At 43.8% G+C, this 20,873-nt stretch overlaps 1 protein-coding gene across 1 annotated transcript in view; it reads right to left on the bottom strand.

The window, feature by feature from the left end:
• GUCY1A2 (guanylate cyclase 1 soluble subunit alpha 2) overlaps nucleotides 1–16,358 on the bottom strand; it is a 186,094-nt gene extending 169,736 nt beyond the window's left edge. Inside the window, exon 1 of the mRNA XM_030042593.2 lies at nucleotides 16,018–16,358. Within this exon, the coding sequence (XP_029898453.1) occupies nucleotides 16,018–16,275 (258 nt within the window). The 5' untranslated portion in view covers nucleotides 16,276–16,358. The remainder of the gene's footprint in view (nucleotides 1–16,017) is intronic.
• Nucleotides 16,359–20,873: the final 4,515 nt, after the last annotated feature.

Genomic DNA, 20,873 nt, shown 5'->3' with positions numbered 1-20,873 from the left:
TATAAAGAGGTGTAAAAAAACGATTTGCATGGAAGCTTATTAAAAGGAGAAGTTATAAAATGGGAAACAATCAAGGGGGAATATTGAGGAAGAGTCCTCTGGGTTGTGTAATTGCCCACTGGAAAGATATTGTTGGGACCGGAGGTACGGAAAATAAAAAGAACCTTATTAAATATTGCAATCAATGGTGGCCGTTGTATAAGTTAGAAGGTGATGCTAAGTGGCCACTTAATGGGTCAATAGATTACAATACTCTATTACAACTAATGCTGTTTTTAAGGAGAGAAGGAAAATGGGATGAGGTTTTGTATGCAGACATGTTTTTCACCCTCTGAAACCATCCGGAGTGGCAAAGGGACTGTGGAATGGTACCCCCACAGGACCCCATGTTGCTTGCACTTGAGCAAGAAAACAACAAGGAGCTTAGAGCCTCCCCCCTCAACCACAGGAACAAGCTGCAGACTCAGATAGAACTCCAACCCCCCCGGAGAGCCCTGTATCTTCCCGTACTAGGAAGAAAACTACCTCAACAGCTTTACAAGCACCTCTCTGAGAGGCGGTGAGGCCGGATGGTGGGACGATGTTAATCAAAGTACCTTTTTCTACTGCTGACGTAGGGGAATGGAAAAAGGTTGCAAAAGATTATAGGAGTGATCCAGTAAGTGTAACCAAGCATTTCCAATTTACTGTAAAACAGCATAACCCTGATTGGAAGGATATACAGCTATTATTAGAATATATGACTGAGACAGAGAAACAGCTGATTTTAAAAACAGTAGGGAACCTAGCTGAAGATCATTATAAGATTACAGGAGGGGACATTAAGGAATATTTCCCTCTCCAAGACCCAAAGTGGGATGTTAATAGATCTCCACATATGGAAAGATTGCAGGGGTATCAGGATTGGATTACAAAAGGAATGGAGAGGGCAATCCCCAAAACTATGAATTGCTCAGCTTTATATGCAGTCAAACAGAGTCCTTCCGAGTCTCCATCTGAATTCCTGGATCGATTGAGGGATGTAATGCACTGCAGCACACCACTGGATCCTGGGTCAGAGGTAGGAGTACAACAATTGGTCTCCCTGGTTTTGGGTCAATCTACAGGGGATATAAGGCGCAAACTTCAGAAATTACGCCCTACAGAGGGTAGGAATTTAGAAATATTATTGGATGAAGCATGGAGAATAATTAGTAACAGAGAAGAAGGATATAGGCAGGGGCAAAAGAAATTAATTGCTGTTATCCAGGAAGAAAGAGGAAGAGGGCCTAGACGAGACTTGCCCTGACTGGGCAAGGATCAATGTGCTTTGTGTAAGAAATCTGGTCATTGGAAAAAGGAATGCCCAAAGAACAAGAAGGAGGATCAGAGGGCTCAAACAGGAAGAATGGTAGTGCATGTGAAGGGAGATTGACGGGAACCTGGGGAATCTACCCTAGCGGATCCACTGGTTATAATTAAGCTAGGGAAAACACAACAACAGGTAGAATTTTTGGTAGATACGGGGGCAACATACTCAGTTCTGAACCAAGCTTTGATGCCCCTGGGAGATGATTATGTCATGGTGAAAGGAGCGACTGGCCAAAGTGAAAAGGCATATTTTTGTAAACCTTTAGAATATAAATTAGGAAAACAGTGGGGCATTCATAAATTTTTATATATGCCCAACTCCCCAAAGGCACTTTTGGGAAGGGACTTGTTGGAACAATTGGGAGCAAAAATTGTATTCGAAAATGGAGAAATTACTCTGGAGGTAAAAGATCAACAATATATCCAAATATTGAGCCTAACCTTAACCAGTCTTCCCCTAGAAGGAAGCATTAACGAGGACATCTTAAACCAAGTGTAGCCGGGGGTATGGGCTACCGATGCACCTGGAAGAGCGAAAAGTGCTCCACCTGTTGAAGTTAGGATCAAGGAAGGCCGAAAGCCGGTAAGAATTAAACAATATCCCCTAAAGAAGGAATCCGGCCGGTGATAGAAAAGTTTTTGCAGTTGGGATTACTAAAAGAGCGTGAGTCTGAATTCAATACCCCTATATTACCTGTTCAGAAGCCTGATGGGTCATAGCAGGTGGTCCAAGACTTACGGGCGGTGAATAAGATCTTTACCCGGTAATGGCGAACCCATATACCCTGTTGACCGTATTAACACCTGAATTGACTTGGTTTACTATTTTAGATTTGAAGGATACTTTCTTTTGCCTCCCTCTCCATGAGACCAGCCAAAAATTATTTGCATTTGAATGGGAAAACCCCAAGAGTGGTCGAAAGACTTAGCTCACTTGGACGGTGTTGCCACAAGGATTTAAGAATAGTCCTACCATTTTTGGCAATCAGCCTGTGAAAGACTTAGAATCCTGGGAAACCCCGTCTGAGGAGGGAAAGCTGTTGCAGTATGTGGATGATATCCTGATCGCCACCAAGACAGAGAAAGATTTTATAATATGGACAGTGAGTCTGCTGAATTTCCTGGGACTTCAAGGGTACCAGGTATCCAAGAAGAAGGCACAGGTAATGCAACGCAAACTGAATTATTTGGGCTGTGAAATTAGTGAGGGACAAAGAAATTTGGGACAGGCCCGTAAAGAGGCAATATGCCAAACTCAGAGACCTCAGACAGTGAAAGACTTACGAACTTTTCTGAGAATGACGGGGTGGTGCCGATTGTGGATCTATAATTATGGATTGCTTGTTAAACCACTGTATGCGCTGACAGCCACTGAGCAGAAACACCTTGAGTGGAACAAGGAGACCGAACGAGCCTTTGAGCTACTGAAAAAGGCTTTGATGTTGGCCCCGGCCTTAGGACTCCCAGATGTAAGCCATTTCTTCTTTACTCCCATGAGAAGCAGGGTATTGCCCTGGGAATATTAGCACAAAACCTGGGTCCATATCGACGGGCAGTTGCCTACCTCTCTAAGCAGTTAGACACGACTGCAAAAGGTTGGCCTGGATGCCTGCGGGCGGTTGCAGCTGTAATACTGAACATACAGGAAGCCTGAAAGTTTACTCTGGGCCAGAAAATGACTGTTTTGGTGTCTCATACAGTATCAGCAGTACTGGAAACAAAGGGTGGACATTGGCTCTCTCCACAAAGATTCCTGAGATATCAAGCTATATTGGTAGAGCAGGATGATGTGGGGATTGTAGTCACTAACATTGTCAACCCAGCTTCTTTTCTCAGCGGGAACACAGGAGAACCGGTACATCATGACTGTTTGGAAACTATCGAAGCAACATACGCAAGCCACCCAGACCTGAAAGACAGCCCCATGGAAAATGGGGAAACTTGCTTCACAGACCGAAGCAGTTACATCCTAAATGGTTATCGACATGCGGGATATGCCATCACCACCAGCCAAGAGGTAATAGAATCAGGGGCTTTGCCCATGAACACCTCCACACAGAAGGCAGAAATAATTGCTCTAACCCGTGCCCTGGAATTGACCCAGGGCAAAGTTGTGAACATTTATACAGATTCAAAATATGCCTTTGGAGTTGTACACACATGGAGCAATTTGGAAGGAGAGAGGACTATTGAATTCCCAGGGGAAAAATATCAAACACGCAGAAGAAATTCTGAAGTTACTGGAAGCTGTCCAGCTCCCTAAGAAAGTAGCAATTATGCATATTAAGGCACACTAGAAAGTGAGCTCAGATTTGGAAAAAGGGAATGAACTGGCGGACAGAGAGGCAAAACAAGTGGCCAAAACAAAGGTAAAAATAGAAGGGGCTTTAATTCCTGATAGACAAATCTCCCTAAAAGGTAAGCCAGAATATACAAGGGAAGATCAGAAGCTTATTACAGATTTAGAAGGGTCATATAATGAAGAGGGGTGGGCTCATACCCCACAGGGAAAACTAATCATTCCCTCTTGCTTACTGTGGCATTTGATACGGGAGGAGCATAGGAAAAGACATTGGGGACAGAGGCTCTGTATAAGCATTTGATAAGAGAAATTGTGGCTAGAAATTTATATACCACGGTGAGACAGGTGACTCAACAATGCGATCTTTGCCTTCAGACTAATCCTAAGAATAGCCCCAAACTAGAAATGGGTCAGATTGGGAAAGACAATGGGCCTGGACAGCAATGGCAAATTGATTTCACAGAACTTCCAAGAAAAGGGGGGTATCGATATTTACTAGTATTAACTGATACCTTTTCAGGTTGGCCAGAAGCATTCCCAACAAGAACAGCTAAAGCTCGAGAGGTAACTAAAATATTAGTGCAAGAGATAATACCATGTTTGGGGGTTCCAGCAACCATGTCCTCTGTCAGAGGACCACATTTTGTCTCAAAAATAGTACAACAAATTAGCCGCCATTTGGGTATAGATTGGCAGCTTCATACTCCATATCACCCCCAGTCGAGTGGTCAAGTGGAAAAAATGAACCACTGAAACAGCACATTGTGAAATTGGGACAAGAAGCAAACCTGACATGGCCTCAGTCTCTCCCTTTAGCCCTTTTGTGTATGCAAACAAGACCAAGGGTGAGGGAAGGACTGAGCCCCTTTGAAATGTTGTATGGACGACCCTATGAAATACAGAAAGGTGTGTCTGTGCAAGCTGGGGACAAAATTGTGACCACTTACACGGTAGCATTGAGTAAGCAGCTCAATAAAATCAGTAAGCATGTGGCTGGGACTCAAGGGAGAGGTTTGGATGGACCTATACATAATATACAACCTGGGGATAATGTATATGTAAAGTCTCTTACAGAAAAAACCCCGGAGCCACAGTGGGAAGGACCCTTCCAAGTACTACTCACCTCCTTTACTGCAATCAGAATCAAGGAACAGAACGCTTGGATTCATCACACCAGAGTGAAAAAGACACCCAAAACTCCATGGAAAGTCACCACAAAACCCGATGGACATTTAGTTTTTATGCGGTAATATGGGGAGTTGTGGGGACTCTGTGTAAGGCGTGAGATGAAAACCTGTTTGTCAGATATAACCAGGAGCTAGCAAAGGATATTAATGTATCAAGCTGTTGGATGTGTACCTTAATACCCAGACAAGAAGAAACCTTCCCGTTTATTGGTGTCCCTCTCAGAACAAACAGCACTAAAACACTATTGAATAGAACTGCCAACTATGCTTGTTTATACGGAAATGGTTCCAGAACTATAGTGAAGTATAAACTTGATCTGGATAGCAGAGACCCACATGATAATGATCGATACAATTGGTCTTGGAGATTAAAAGATATGGAAAGAGGCAGAGGGGGAGAGCCCGTAATGATGCGCCCCCATTATGCCAACACTTCTAGTTTTCTTGGGACACTGAATGGAACTTGCTTTCGATGTAATGAATCACACTCTGCAGGGATAGCTAATACAGGATGGGGAAATCTAACAGGGAGTTGTTATCTTCCTCCTCCTCGGGAGCCGTCCAATCTCCCTTTGTAATCTCCCTGACAGGCGTTGGTACCTTTGTGCAAATGAGAAGGCACATAAGAGTTTACCTATCAATTGGTGGGGAGAATGCACAGAGGGAATAATAATCCCACAAACACTCCCTATCTTAGGAAAATTACAGGGAATATTCCAATCCCCATGGCACCACACGAGGACTAAAAGAACCTCTAACCCTCTTATAGACCGAGGCACCACATTCCACAGTGTGGTACAATAGCTTTTCCCAATGCTTGGAGTATCTGAATTGGAAAAAGCAATAGTCAATGTATCAGCAGTGGTCGAGACTTTAGCCAATACTACTGCTGACGCTCTAGGAAAATTACAAGCCAAAATTGATTCCTTGACAAAGATAACGATACAAAATCGCCTTGCATTAGATATGTTAACCGCAAAGGAAGGGGGGTGTGTGCATACTTATAAATCAAAGCTGTTGTGCTTATTTAAATGAAAGACAGCAAGTAGAGACAGATATTGGAAAGATCTGGGAAATTTCTAAAGAGTTACATCTTATCACTATGAATGACACATCATGGGGATTTTCTGAGGTATGGGAAAAACTAACTTCCTGGTTGCCAAATTTAACATGGCTAAAACAACTGTTTGTGACAGCAATAGTAATCATTTTTCTGCTCATAATCCTTTGTACAACAATTCAATGCAGCTTATGGTATTTCCAAAGCACAGGGAATTCTTACAGCTAATGGAAAAAGAATCAGTTGCGACGACAACTCAAGTCCAAAAATATTTTGAGAGAATGCTAGATAGGGAAACAATGCATTAAAAGTACTAGAGTTGGATATAGTAAAAGAATTTACTATTTTCTAGAAAAGGGGGGACTGAGACGGGAAGCCAAAGGAACCTTAGTAGATATAGTAGATATATGGATGTAGATAGGAACTGTTTAATACTTATCTAACTTATAATGAAGTTAAAGAAATTTCAGTAGAGGTAGACATGGCCCAAAGAGATGAGAAGTGATGCTTAACGTTTGCATTGTTGAGGCTGGCTGGGGCAGGAGATAGTCCCTGACAAGAAGCAGCAGTCGACCCCAAAAACCAGCCAAGACCGGCCTTGTGACTTTTTGGAACTAATTTTAATATGAAGCGGGGATAGATCATGCCTATGTATAGGCGTATTGTGAAACTCCATGTATAAGTAACACTTGACTGTATAAATCTGAAGTGAACTGCCGAGTCAGGCGCGCACGACTTTGGTGGGACTACCCCCCGTGCTGCCCAGCGCTGAATAAACATACCTACTTTACAATCTCACTGATTGTGGAGTCTGTTTCCGCACATCATGAAGATGCTTGTCTAAATGAACTTGACGTATTCCAGGTTTTTTAACTCAGACAACTTTGAAAGAGGATTGCAGTTTAAACACTGTGTACAATTTTTTTTTTTTTTTTTTTTTTAATTTTCCCTTCTCCTAACTTCATTGCATCCAGTCTTGGAGACAAAAGGGAGAGGACTTCCACTTTAATTGCATCCCTTGTTATAAATGTCTTTCCTAAGGCAATCAAATGTAAGCTTTCCAATCTTCTCAGAGGACAGTTACTTTAGCCTACTCCTTACCCATTTTCTGTTGCCTCTGAAATGTCTTTCATTTGATTGCAACACCTTCGGAAATAAACAGTAGGGCTCATCTGCCCAACTGCAGGCACCCAAAGTGATTCACTTCATCCTCCAGTTAGCATCGAATACATGCCTGAGGACTCAGTCTTTAGAAACATGCATTTTTTCTTTTGTCTAGAAAAGATGTTGAGTGATTGCTTTAGACTTAGACATCTTTTAGATGTTTAAGTAAGGACAGACAAACCCCACCCTGAGGTGACAGAACTGCACACAGTATCCCAGATGACTCAGTCTAAATTTACATAAATGCAGTTTCAAATTCTGCATCCCATTCCTTTTGCATCCTAAGATAACCACATAGAATCAGAGAAGAAATGGACTGTATGGAACAGGGAGGTCCGAGCCAAGAGAGCAGCCAGGTACACAGACAGTTTCTCCTTAACCCTAACAAGGCTTCAAAGATTTTTCCTGGTAAAAGTTAAGTGGCTCCTAGCTGAGCCTCAGAAGTGCTTCAAGCAGTCATGCTCTTAAAAACTTGAGTGCTTAAAATTTTAGACATGAAAGTTGAAGCACTGAAGAGCATAATAGGCTCAGCTAGAAACCACTTTGCTTCTATCAGAATTTCTTCGAGGAAGACCATCAGGTCAGGGGTCTCCTCCAGACTCTTGTGCCCTGGGGAGCTGCAAAGTCCTTCCTAGAGGAATCCGCACTTCTGCACACGGGAGAGGCAAGCTACCACAGATCACAGCCAAATCAGCACTTTGATGTTGGAAGTTTTACATGCTTCAAATTTGTAGTGTTCAATCACTAACTCAGCAGATGTGCAAGACTTTAATTGCCAGCTTCACTGCTGGTGACTGTTCATTAATGAAAAACATTTCTTTTTTCATATTTCAGAACCAATTTTAGTCAAGTCTTTGAGCATAGGTGATTACAGATCTCTAAGCACACAAGTAGGTATGCACGTGGCCCATCCGGAAGGAAATAAATGGCAAAATAGTAATTCTCACATCCAGTCTGGGGTTTTTTTAATATTTACCCCATCATCATGAAAGCAGTGGAAAACTGTTCCTTCCCTGTCCTTCTGGTCACCAAAATACTGATGTTAAAGAGGCCGTAAACAAAGAATCAAGGCTCCAGCTGAAGACAAACATTTATCAACATCCCCAAATGCTGGGAGTGGGGAGATAAGCATTGAAGTTGCTGCAACTAGGGAAAAGAAGAACTGAAAAAGAAAAGGAAGGCTCCTTTGGCATCCGACCATTTTCTGATCATGGAAAAAGGAGTAAGGCTCCCTACCAGGTCCTTGAAGGTCCTGCACAGCCAGGATCCCTCCCTGTCCCCTTCCCTGAAGAACAGAATGAAAGGGCACAGACAGAAATCAGAAATGGAGAAGTAGAGACCAAACATAAGCAATCATTTGAAAATTTTAAAAAAATCATCATCGGGTGTTTAACAGTGCTTTTGATAATATAATCAGGAAAAAAATATATTTTTACTCTCTAGCTTCTGAACCTTTAGGATGCACTCATTTTTTTCTCTCTGTAACTGTACAAGCTAAAAGCATGTTTTTTTCTTCATGAAAACCAGCTCCCTGATTCCAGAGGTTTGTGTTTTAGATAAAAGCACCAACTGCTTGCAGACCAGATGACTAGCACCAGACTGGGTATCAAGACAGGAAGGTGTAGAATCCCCAGGAGGGGACTGTTTGGGGATCCAGAGTGAGCTGACTGACAGCTGGAGGCAAAACAAGCTGTCCTACAACAGCCCACGATGATCTGGACAGGACCGGGTGAGGGTGCAGCGCCTGAGCTCACTACCACCTGGCACCTAAACCTGAGACCATTCTGGTCCTCAGTTCATGCAAACTGGGGTACTCTTCACAGAGAAACACTTGTGCACATCAGAGAAAATGCCTTAATCTAATAAATAACATTGAGAATAAGAATTTTACCCTGTACTATTTCATGCCAATAACAATGCAAACACTCTGAAGAAATAAAGCAGAGCTAAATAATAATTAGAAGTTATAGCTCCTGCATTCCCAGCTGCCTTTCAACTAGAAGAATCACAGGCATTATGGATGGAAATTGCCTATTAGATCATCTAGTCTAACTCCTTGACAGTGAAGGATAAATATCTCGGGGTGCTATCCATTATAATACCGGCTGGGATCACTTTGTTCATCTTTGAATTTCAGCCATGTCTGGAATGGATAGAAGATCTGTTCTGTGCTGCAGAAAGAATGTATTCAGTAGGTGAGAATGTAATAGATGATCTACTGCTAATGCTACCTCTTCATCTTTTAATGCAACTCACATCTACTACATAAAATCATCAGTGCTACTCTAGCAGACAGATAGGAAATGAAAGGCTTTTCATATCAGTGCTTCTCAAGGAATTTCTTCTGCCAGGATAGAACAAACCCAATTTCTTCAGTATAACTGGACATGATTTTATATGCAGAGCTGCAAAGATGCTTATCCCTTTGAGACCTGTAGACAAACCACAGATTTTTCTTGTCTTCATTTTGAAACTTAGTTTGAGAGTTAGCAAGCAGACACATCTAGAAAGAATTTGGGTATGAGATGGAATCCTTTCTTTTACTCAAAGAGTTTTGTAACAGCCTTTAACATTAGCACAAGAGGTAGAAGGAAAGAGGGCTTTTCTCTGTGCTAACATTATATCCAGGAGTACATTGGACGACTGTGAAGTGGTAACTGTCTCTGCTCAAGCAGTTGCAAATGAAAGATGTTCACCATCATTTTGATGTAGCCATGACTGCACACTGCTACTTAGGGGCATATACTGATGATCATAACATTCCCTTCTACTTTACAATGTCTTTCTCTATTATTTGCACCTGGACACTTTGGCCAGGGGAGAGGCAGAGAAGCGCAAAACAACGGAGATCAATTTTGTGGGATTAACACTGGTGCTGCCACGCTCTGGTTTGTCGGCCAGCAGTTGAGATCTGCCTGTGGGCAGGCCTGATCCCCAGCAGGGATACGCTCTCTGCTTCCAGGCAAAAAAGATGCCTGCAATGTATCAATGTTTCCGAGACACGTTTTTTTTCCAAGCACAGTAGGGAAGCCAAGGTTTCAGCCTGGAACTATACAAACATTAAGAAATCAACTATTACTGTGATCAGTCTAAGCACTAGATAGATGTCAAATATTCAAACTCACCTGAAATAAAATTTCATCAAGATCAATACAATGCTGCAGGCCCTCCAGTGCAGCTAGACTGATTTTTTTTAATATTTTATTTGCTGAGGCTGAAGTTCCCTTGAATGAGATGTTAAACTACTGGACAAGACAAACAAACAAAACCCACCGTGATGCTCATATTGATAAGGTTTTCCAGAATGTTCCCATTTAAGCCACCACAGCTCTGTTTCATGCTATGAAATAGCAGTTTGACTGGCTACAGACTGCTCATATGACCTTGTGTATAAATGGCTTTTCTCTCTGTTAAGTTGAAAGATACTGGGAAAAAGTCTGATTTTATCATTCTTTAAAAAAATTAATCCTATTTTCCTGTTGGAATTAGAAATTACGAGTCTCTCAGGGGATGTGCCTTTCTTCACCATTTTCATGCTTTTTTTCCTTCACAGCCTCATTCCTGAGAAGGATGTTACTCAAGTAAAGCTCATCCAGCCTGGGCTATTAAATGAATAAGCTCATCACACTGCTGATATGGTTATCATTTGACATTACTTTACTTCATTCAGAAAGACAGGCAGAAGTTACTCCTACAACAGTAGAGCTTAGATACACCTGATGGGTTAATGTGAATCATAAGGAGCTCAGAACACTTGTGCAAAATTTTTTCAAAATCTCATGTAAAAATCAATTTGTTACCTCTCTTGCTAGCAGCAACAACTTGTTATTGCTACTAAAAAGAGTAGTTATTCCTTGAGAGTAAGTGGTAGAGGTTTATGATGGAGCCACATTCGATCTGAGCTGCTGTATTGCAACTTCTCCACCAAAACCCCACCTCCACTCACTGGAGGATACACTTGCAATTAAGCAATTTGAGGTTACAGCAATTCTGTGACATAAGTAATAGCCTACACACTAACCTAAAAGACTGTGTTTAGGTTCACTTTTCTCCCACTGTTGGGGAGAAGGCTGTATTCAAAAAGGCACTTCTTAAATTCAAACTATTTTGGCCAGTAGCAGCTTCCTAACTTAAATAGGAAAAAAATGTTCTCATTTCAATGTGTCTTCAACTGGGCCTTTAAAGACTAGCAGGAATAATTCTGAATGAACAGAAGAGTATATCAGAAGCGATTTTCACTTAATAATGTTAATCTCATAGTTCAAGAGATGTGTTACATAGGCCATTCAGAATATAAAATCAAACGGAAATGTAAGTCAGTTTAATGCTGTGTCGTGCTGTAATTCTCTTTCCAGAAAGATCAGTACAGCACTTTGGGGTACACAGTCTCCTCTGAATGCATGCCCAGTCACTCTCAGCTCCTTCAGGGTAGTCCATGCCCCTTAAATGGGAGCAGAGTATTTGACTTTTCAAATCAGTGACAAATTATTTTTTTCTGATTTTGATTCTATTTTCAGCCTGGTATTGGATACAACTCAAGATAGAACTGGAGCAAATGTGAAAATTGCTGCAAGGAACTGGAATTCAGTAAGCTACTAAATGGCATTTCTACAGAATAAAACTGTGTCTACTGGTGCCAGGATATCATTCCCATATAGCAGAACTCTTAAAGGCAGCAAAATTCATGTTGATAATGAATAGCATATAGTATCATCATCTCTAGTTATAATTAATCAAAATTTATGTCATTGTGGGTGTAAAGTTCATCCTTTAAAATGGAACACAACAACAAAGCTGGAATCACAAGAAAAATATATCATTAAATTTGCCTGTGATGTACATATAATTATTGCAGTTGATTTCTTAAAAACAAAGTATTAAATCAACGTCCCTACTAGGTTCCCAGCATTTTATTATTTATCTCCAAAAACCTGAACTCAGCCCAGTGAGCAGGGCAATATTAGGTTTGACAGCAGCTGGATCTAGCTCAAAAGTTCTCTGATAGAGTAGGTAGCCAAAGATCCTCTGATGGTGGTTCAGATGAAGGACAGAAGGGACATCTTTGCCCAGTCAGGAACATCATTTAGGAACATGTTAGAGTGGATGGGAGCTGCCTACACAATTACGGGCTCAGCTTTGCAGGGACATCACAGGCACGAAGGCTGTGAGATGGCAGAGCCAGACATGGGGCCATAATCATGGAGCACTGTTGGCCACAAAGATAAAGGAGTCACAAGAGCTGAGTGTGTGCAACGCCCAGGCCTTATTGCACAGAGCAGCTAAGTTTGGTCCCACAAAACATCATTTTCACACTCAGGTGCTGAGCACAGCCCTGGATGGGCACAGCTCCCCCAACCCTTGGGCGGCAGCATCCAGCTGTGCCTGACTGCTGGGAGAGCCTCAGCTCTCCTGCTGTCAGTGCTCCTGCTTACTCAGCAAAATGGTACTTCGGGGGGCAACAGGGCCGCAACTTGATGTGATGTTCAGTATATGCACAGTTAGTTTGTTGAGTGCAGCTGTGACAGAAAGCTGCCTCCCTTCTTGCGTTGCCGCTTCTCTTTCTCCCTGGTACACCCTGCTTCCCTGACGTGCCCCAGCACACCCTACTCATGAATGCCAACAGTAGGGTACATTTAGAGGTCTGCTCATCTTCCTCATCACCACATACTTTTCTTCAAAATATGCAGCTGTTTTGGTGGGAGGTAAGCCCTATCACCCTCCTAGTTCTGGCTGTTAAAAAATAGAGGGTTTTGGTTAAGCAAGTTCCAGATGAACAGTGTCCATCCCTCAGCCATCCAGGCATGCATGTCAGCAAACATTTAGGAACTCACAGGAGCATAAAATGGCCCTGTGCTGATTGAGGATCGGACCCTGTTTTTAAGAGAAAAGTTGGAAAATCATGTGTGCCAGAAAGTGCTAGAAGCTGTTCTCCAGGAGCAAGCAGAATGGGTTGGATTAAATGCTGCAACACAGGAAGGTTCATTTTTTCAGTTTTTCCCACAGTTCCACAAAAAAGTAATATTTGTACAAAGTCACACTCAGCTAAACTTGAGACCAAGATTACAAGTGATACTATGCACTAACTTCTTTTCACTATATTTTAGCATAAAGTGTCTCAAATACTTCATTACTGCATTTTACTCTACAGAATCTCTTTCCATTGACAGTACAGTTGTACTAACTCATGAATACATTGCACAGGAGATACTAATATTTTCACACACATTTTTGCGCCACTGCCGATAAGACCTAGCCTGCTTGCACAGCCTTCTTGCCTCTCTGCCCCACAGACAGAGCTCTTGCTCAGCTCCTTCGCCCCTTGGATGCTCCTTGCTCAGTTCGAGGCTCTCCACATCCCCAGAGCAGCTCTCGGTAGCCCCTGCTACCGCCACATTGAAAAAACATCACCCCAGAGATCTCTCTGCATGCCACAGTAGTATTAAACACATACACAGAATTTTTCCTCAGTGAAAACACAAAAAAATATTTTACTCGGTATTTCAATCCTGGGCATTGCTGAAGGAAAGCACAAAGTTAAGGCTAAGTATAAAATAGACATCAGGAACCTGTAGCATCCTTCCACTTTGAAAGTGTTCAGCACTGGGATGGGAACAAATTGCTGCTGCCTTCATGTTGGAAAGGAACACATTAAACCATTGCAGGCAATATATACAGTATATACATTCACCACACTCATATGTATATAAATACATGTTTATATACTTAACAGAGACACGTAGCTATAGTACCATGGAATGAAGATATATGTACATCTAAAGTAAAAGTATTAAAGCTTTTTGTTCAGAAAGAACACATGTTAACGCACCCTTCAGACTTGCCCTTTAATTTTACAAATAATGGAAATTAGTCCCACTCGACACTAATTTTATAGGCAAAGTATTTTTTTTTTACTTCTAATTAAAGTTGTTCCTAATTTATATTAGCAGATGTGCAAAAATAATGAGATTCAAAGTGTTATACACATGGTAACTTGACCTGTTACAAGAAGGCATACATTCAGTATCACAGAACAGATTCTCAATACGAAAAAATGCACCAAAATAACAATGCACCTGAACAGTGATTTCTCAGAGTGAAAAACAAAAAGACAGGGGACTTGATCCTTTTCTTATACTGTGATTGTGACAAAGTGACTTTTTAGATTTAATCACATTAATTTATGCCGAAATGTGTAAGATGGGAATGAAGCACTAGTTACGATGCCAAGATAAAAAGGGAAATGTTAAGCTATATATCACATATCAAAATTTAAAAATGACACAGTTTTTCGGCAATAAGGGTTGCTACAATTATCTCCCAAGGAAACCATGGAAGCTGTTGTTTGGTACATCAGAACCAGACTGGATGAAATTTTTGCATTCTTAACTGAAATTTGTGTGAGAGCAGGAAGGAAAGAGGACTATAAGATCTATCAAAGTTTTCCTCATATCTTAGTTCAAAGAATGTGTTTATTTTGAAAACAAATTCAACAATTCATCAAAGCTGTAAAACTGTAATTGTCTTTTATAGCAACTCATTACAGGGGGTAATCATCAAAGCTGGGAAAATACAAATACTAAGGTTATCTAAAAATATTCACTGAGCTACTTCAGAATACTTCAAATATTTTGGGTAACACATGCTCTAATTATACCATTGCAGTATTATCAAATTAAATAGCTTCATTTTTTTTTTTGTACTAAAACAAGACAGGTCACCTGAGATATCATCTATTAATACCAGCATTACAAGACCAGATTCCCAGTGGAGAGGGAAAAAATCAATGGGAAAGAAAAGTCTTAACTGAAACTGGATGACTGTTAGCTATGTAATGCACTGCTAAATTGTCCCATAAAACAGCTTGTCTACTCCTCTCTAGCCAGTTCAAGAAACACCAAACAGAAAAGAGTATATTAAAACCAAAGCAAACACATAGCTGATGGTGATGAGACTCATCATTTCCGAAGCTGGATAACAATATGCGAAAAGATGATCCAACGCCACAATAGCAGATACAGTTGTCTTACAGATTAAGGGTACTTGTTGCAATTAATGTTTCATACCTTAACACATTAAAACATCTTGGAGACCAAACAAGCATTCAGTTGCAGCTGAAACTTTATGAGGAAAATTTACTGATGGTCACAGAGGTATTTATAGGAGCATAGCACAATTGTAACAGAAAGGCTGGAGAAGAACCTATTTTACACGAATCTACCAGAACTCCTGAGCCATTGATTTCAGTCTTACAAAGCGATAGCAGCGTACGTTACGGGTTCTACCCAAATTCACTCCTTATTTTAGCATACGCAGTGCTTCAATGATTCTCAACTACAGGTGCAGCTATTCAGATAATCCTAAATCATGGATTTCAAAGTGCACGTTAAAGAAACTGATCTCTCAGGAATGCCAGTGCCTCTGAGAGGCAGGGAGAAATCCGCTGCCGAAATATTTCTTAACACAAAGTCGAAACTTTTTTTTTTTTTACCTTGCTCAGTATGGAGAAGCCCTATAAATGTAAGAAGTTCCCATCGTCTCCGCGGTGAAGGAAGAATGTGCATGGCATGCATCAAACAGAAGCAACTTTTTCTGAAAAGGTGTTGCTAGTACCAGACAGTGATAAGCACTTTATGATTTTACCATTTTCTTTTAATTCAAAAAGGGACTCGGCGGAGACGACAAACCCAGCTAAACGGGCAGCGGCGCGCCTTTCTGCCGCCCGACCCGATCTCCAGCACCGGGCTGCCGAGACCTTCACTCCCGCCGGTCTGCGGGGCCGGCAACCCGCAGCCGGGGCGGGCACGGCGGGGGCAGGGGACGCCCGGGAGGGAGGCGGGCGCGGGCACCGCCGCCTCCTTCCCGACACAGACCCGACCCCGCGGAGCGGCCGCCGGCAGCCGGGGCGCGGGAGGGCCGGGGCCGAGCGCGGCGCTCCGCGGGCGAGGGGCACTCACCGCGGGGGCCGTCAGGCGGCGGATGCTCTCGCCCAGCGAGTCCAGGTTGACCCGCCGGCGGCGCGGAGCGCGGCGCGCCCCGGCGCTGGCCGCGGCGGCGGCGGCGGCGAAGGGGGTGTCGGCGGGGCCGGGGGGGCTGCGGCTGCCGTTCCAGCAGAGGCGGGACAGGGGACACTCGCCCTCCTCCTCGGGGCTGGTCTCCGGGCAGTCCGACCCCAGCGAGCTGAAGGACTCCGAGGAGATCTTGCGCCGGGACATGGTGCCGCGGGGCGGCGGCTCGGCTCAGCGCGGGGCGGTGGGCAGCCGCGGCGGGCAGCGCCGAGCCGCGCGGCCGCGGGGGCGGCCGCCTCGCATGGCCGCGGGTGCCCCTGGGCGGGAGGCGGCGGCGGAGGCGCCGCGCCGGGGCCGGGGCCGGGGCCGGGCCGGGGCAGCCCGCGCCCCTCGGCGCCGCTGCCCGGCTCCGCGCTTCGCCGCGCCCGGCCGGGGGAGCGCGGGTGCTGCGCGGTGCCGCGCCGGGAGCCTTTAAAGCGGCGGCGGCGGCTGCTGCCGCCCTCCTCTGCCTCGGCCGCCCGCCCTCGCTCTCCCCTCCCCCGGCTCCCTCGCTGCTCCGCGGGAATCACGTGTTGTTCGGAGCCCTTTCCCCCTCCTCCTCCCGCTCGCCGCCTCCCCCCGCCCCGCTTGCCGCCTGTCGCGCTCGGCCCCGCTCGCCTCCGCCCGCAGCCGCCGCCTGGCCCCGCTCCCTCGCGCCGTGGAGGCGGGGGACGCTGCCACCGCCCCGCGCGGCCCCCGGCGGCCGGCAGCACCGGCGGGGCGGGCCGAGGGCCGGAGCCGGCGCGCAGCCGGCGCTGCCGCCGCTGCCGGCTGCTGGGAGGGCGGGCAGGGCGCTCGGCTGTCGTCCCTGCGCTTTGGAGCCAGGCGAAGGGGTAGCGGGGGAGCGGGCCCATATCCCCCGCAGGGCTCCGCGGGGAACGGCCGTGCCCGCGCAGGGGCTGGGGGCGCCCTGGGCCCCCCCCAGTGCCCTCCCGGTGCGGCCGCCCCCTCCCCGCGCCGCCGCCGCCGCCGCGCGGCCCGCGGCGGTGCTGGACAGCTCCCTGCGCCTGGAGGCCGGGGAGAGCGGCGGGGGCAGTGGGTCCTCATTCCCCGCCAGCCGGTTACCGGCAGCGAGCTTTTCGGAATGGCATTCGGGAAGGTGAAGCTTCAGAAAGAAAGCATTTTAAAAAGCTGGGGAGGCTGGATGCTGCCATCAGTTTTCGGAGGCAAAAGTTCTTCTCACCTTTGTGCCAGCATTGCTCGCGCTAACATTCTTTTCTGGTCCCGTCCAGAAAAGGAAAGAAGAAACTAAATTCATTCCCCTGTTGCAGCCCTGTGCTACAGCCTTGCAAAAGGAGAAAGAAGGGGGGTGGAGGACACAAAGCAGAGGAGCTTGGACACAGGATGACACCCTTGAAGACAATGCAAGGTGTCTCCTTCCCAACTTTCCCTACCCATGCAGCCAGTTTAAAGACACCTTGAGAGTTTCACAGCAATAGTGATAACCCTACATAGTCCTTCTCGGCAGAAAGGCTCCAAGGAGATGTAATCTTATCTGTAGTGGTTTGTCCTACCATCAAGGAAGACAGCTTGTCAATACTTTATCTTTGTTCAAACAAAACTTATTTTAAAAGGCAACGATTTTAAGATAGTTTTTACTCCACCTTTCCCCCATGTGATGACATACATTTCACACCCTTATCTGGTAAATGTCTGAGTGCAGCCTAAACAAGAATGCACCGGAGAGAGTGGGATTTCCACAGGTACAACGGAGCTTTTGAGCAGGGCTCTAGGCAACACAAACCATGTTTCTGCTTTCAGAAGGGGCACAGGTCTGTGGCTGCCAATGCTGCTTTTAACTAGGGCATGCCAGCCCTTGCCCAGGGCATTGCTTCAGTGTCATCATCCCTGTTTCTCTTGGCTTACCCAGTTTCTATTTCTTTTTTTTTCCTATAAATATATGGAGTAAGAGAAGCCATGAATCTCCTTTTGTCTTGCCATACTTTTTAAATTTCTGGGGCTTGAAGCCTGGGGCTTGAAAGGATGTGTAATAAAGCCGGAGTGGTCCATACTACCTTCTGTTGCCTTATTAAATATTGCACTTGGGATGCAGAGACTTGCTTTTTGCAGTCCTGGTGATGACCTCAGCAGCCCTAGGACAGGAATCAGACATGACTTCACCTGAAAGTTAATTCACACGTGAACCTCCAGATCCGTCATTCTCTGTCTTTCCTCAACTAGGGAATAACAATATTCATCAGAACGTGAGTGCAGAGCAGTGAAACAGTTACTCTACCTTTTCCTTCTTCCCTCTGAAGAAATCCTCATTTTAACAGATTCTTTGAGACGTGCTGCACAAGCCCCTGCCTGCCCTCAGGCCAAGCTCCTGCCATTGAGGGGATTCAGAAATTAAGGGGTCTGGAAGATGTCCTTTGGTGCTAAACACTATCCCTAGCACAGGGTACTCTGTGTTAAGATGTTAGCTTTCTTCACATGCTTCAGTTTCCTTTAAACTTACTTCCTTCTCGTAGACCTTATTGTACAGTCCTCAGTGAAACAAACTTCCACTGGTTTCCTGGCTGATGCAATGACAGTGACAACTGGGTAAGAGGAACATAGTTCAGCGTTGAAAATGCAAATACATATTTATGAGTCTAAACTGCTAAACTACTGAAGTGTCAACTGGTTCCACATGCAGCACTTCAGCTGTAGGGTAAGCAACTTGCTTGTGGGCATATTTGCATTTTGTTCAGCACTAGGGAAAAATGGTTTCAAGATGACAAAACTGACACTTTTTAAGTCTTCATTTTCCTCTTTTTCTTAAAGTTTAAAGTTGCACTTCCCAATGCAACTTATCATTAGCATTTAACAGCACTCTTCTGTTACCCTTGCAGCATTAAAGGTTACTTTCTTCATGCCCCTCATGGCCATACTCCTTTTATGTCTGTAACGTGGTGACCCTGAAATGGGAAGGGAAGTTCTTTGCTTCAGTGACTCTTCCTGAGGTCAGGATTATTATAACTGAATGAACTCGTATACCAAGCCAACTCTTCTCAAGAATGTAAAAGACATTTTTCCTTCAGCATCTAGATAGTGAAGTTCACCACTCAGAGTAAAAAAATGCAATTAGGGCTTCAAGTCTTCTATTGCTCCAGCTGAAGCAGCAGCTTGAGTAAACCTGGACTCAGTGTCACTGTTTGCTGGCTATTCTGTCAGCTGTGACCTTTAAAACTTGTGGAAGCAAGCCTGATACCTGCCTGGTCTGGTTACAAAGATGTCGGTATTCTGCATACTGCAACTCTGTTTGGGATTCATGATGTAAAATACATGAAACTGGATAAAGGCACCACCTGAAAAAGTACCAAACACCACCACAAGATGTCTTGAGCTAAATAGAAACGGACAGCAGAAGATCCAAGATGATGCAGGTCCTGGAGGTGAGCCTGGTAAGCCAACAAGTCATTCAGTACGTGGTTAATTTTTCTCATTTTATTCCTCCTGATCCAGATACAACCTTGGCAAAAGCTAAATACCACAGAGGGTTGCTTCATCTGACAGTCAAATGCTTTTGACAGCACATAGACATAAACAGTTACAGCACGTAAGAGAGCAAATGTTCTTCTTTTGTACATGTCTCATCAGCCCAAATTTGCAGTAGGCACATTATTGGATGAATAACAGATGTGTCTGTAAAATGTGTAAGGTTCACCAGAAGAGTGGCTATGTAACTTTTCTATTGTACTACAACAGAATGCTATGTATGTATCCCATGTGTATTGCAGACAGTTCAGAGAAAAATATGAATATTTTAAATTTTTTTACAATCTCTAATGTATTTGCTCTTCTAAGAAAAGTATTTTGAAATGCACAAATGCTTTATAAATTTTTATCCGTTTTCGAATTTTTGTCTTGGTTCTAGTAAGCAAAACTCACAATACTGAGTTCAGCCCTGACAGAAAATGCATGGTCTTTAATTTCCATTCATTTTGTGTTACTTTATTGTTATTTATTCATTATATTTATCCATTTGTTATTAACTAAGCCTTTCTCATCACGCATTATATGCTGGAGCTTTGATGTTATTGTTTTTATTTACAAATGCTGTTTTTCTGCAGTTCACAGAGCCTTGGAAGATTAAAATAACAAAAACAACTTCATCATAGTGCATTGCATTTTCCTATCTGCATTTATTGAGAAAATGTTAGTCGCAGAGCTGCTGGAAGGAACTATTTGTATTAATCCCTCTTAGGGATTAGTCGCGTGTATCACATACATCACATATATATATTTCATATCATTTCACCTATTACATTATATGGCTTTTTATAATGATCTTTTTATAGTACTGCTGAACCTGTAAGTACTTAATTTTCCTTTAATAGAAAAGATTTTTGTCCCGGGATCAGTATCTCCCACAGAGAAAGTAAACATCTGTTTTGAAAAGCATTTCTAAAGCAGCAGGAGACCATTATCCTGTGACAACATTTTATTACAATTACTTTATTGCAGTCAGGCAAAATGAGTGATGTGTAGAAAATTTATTCTTTTTTTCACATTCTGCCAAACCTTCCTGTTCTTTATCCAATGACTTCCATCTGGAGTAGTGCCTGGAAGGATGGCTGGGGCGTTCTGCCATTTGTCATTAATGATCTGTTGAATTACGACTAGCTTAAAGAACAGATCAATTTTACATTTCAGCTACTCAGAAATAAAGTTTATGTGCAAGATACAGCAGATTCACATTGGCCAAAGTTGATGGTCTAGTAATCAGGTTATGTTTGAGTCCATCATGTTGCACAGTGTATTACCGAAGGAGTAATGAATCT

This window comes from Aquila chrysaetos, chromosome 19, assembly GCF_900496995.4.
Source record: "Aquila chrysaetos chrysaetos chromosome 19, bAquChr1.4, whole genome shotgun sequence".
In the NCBI taxonomy this organism is placed as follows: Eukaryota; Metazoa; Chordata; class Aves; order Accipitriformes; family Accipitridae; genus Aquila; species Aquila chrysaetos.
The sequence above is the reverse complement of the archived record's forward strand: the minus strand, read 5'-3'. Positions and strand labels throughout refer to the sequence as shown.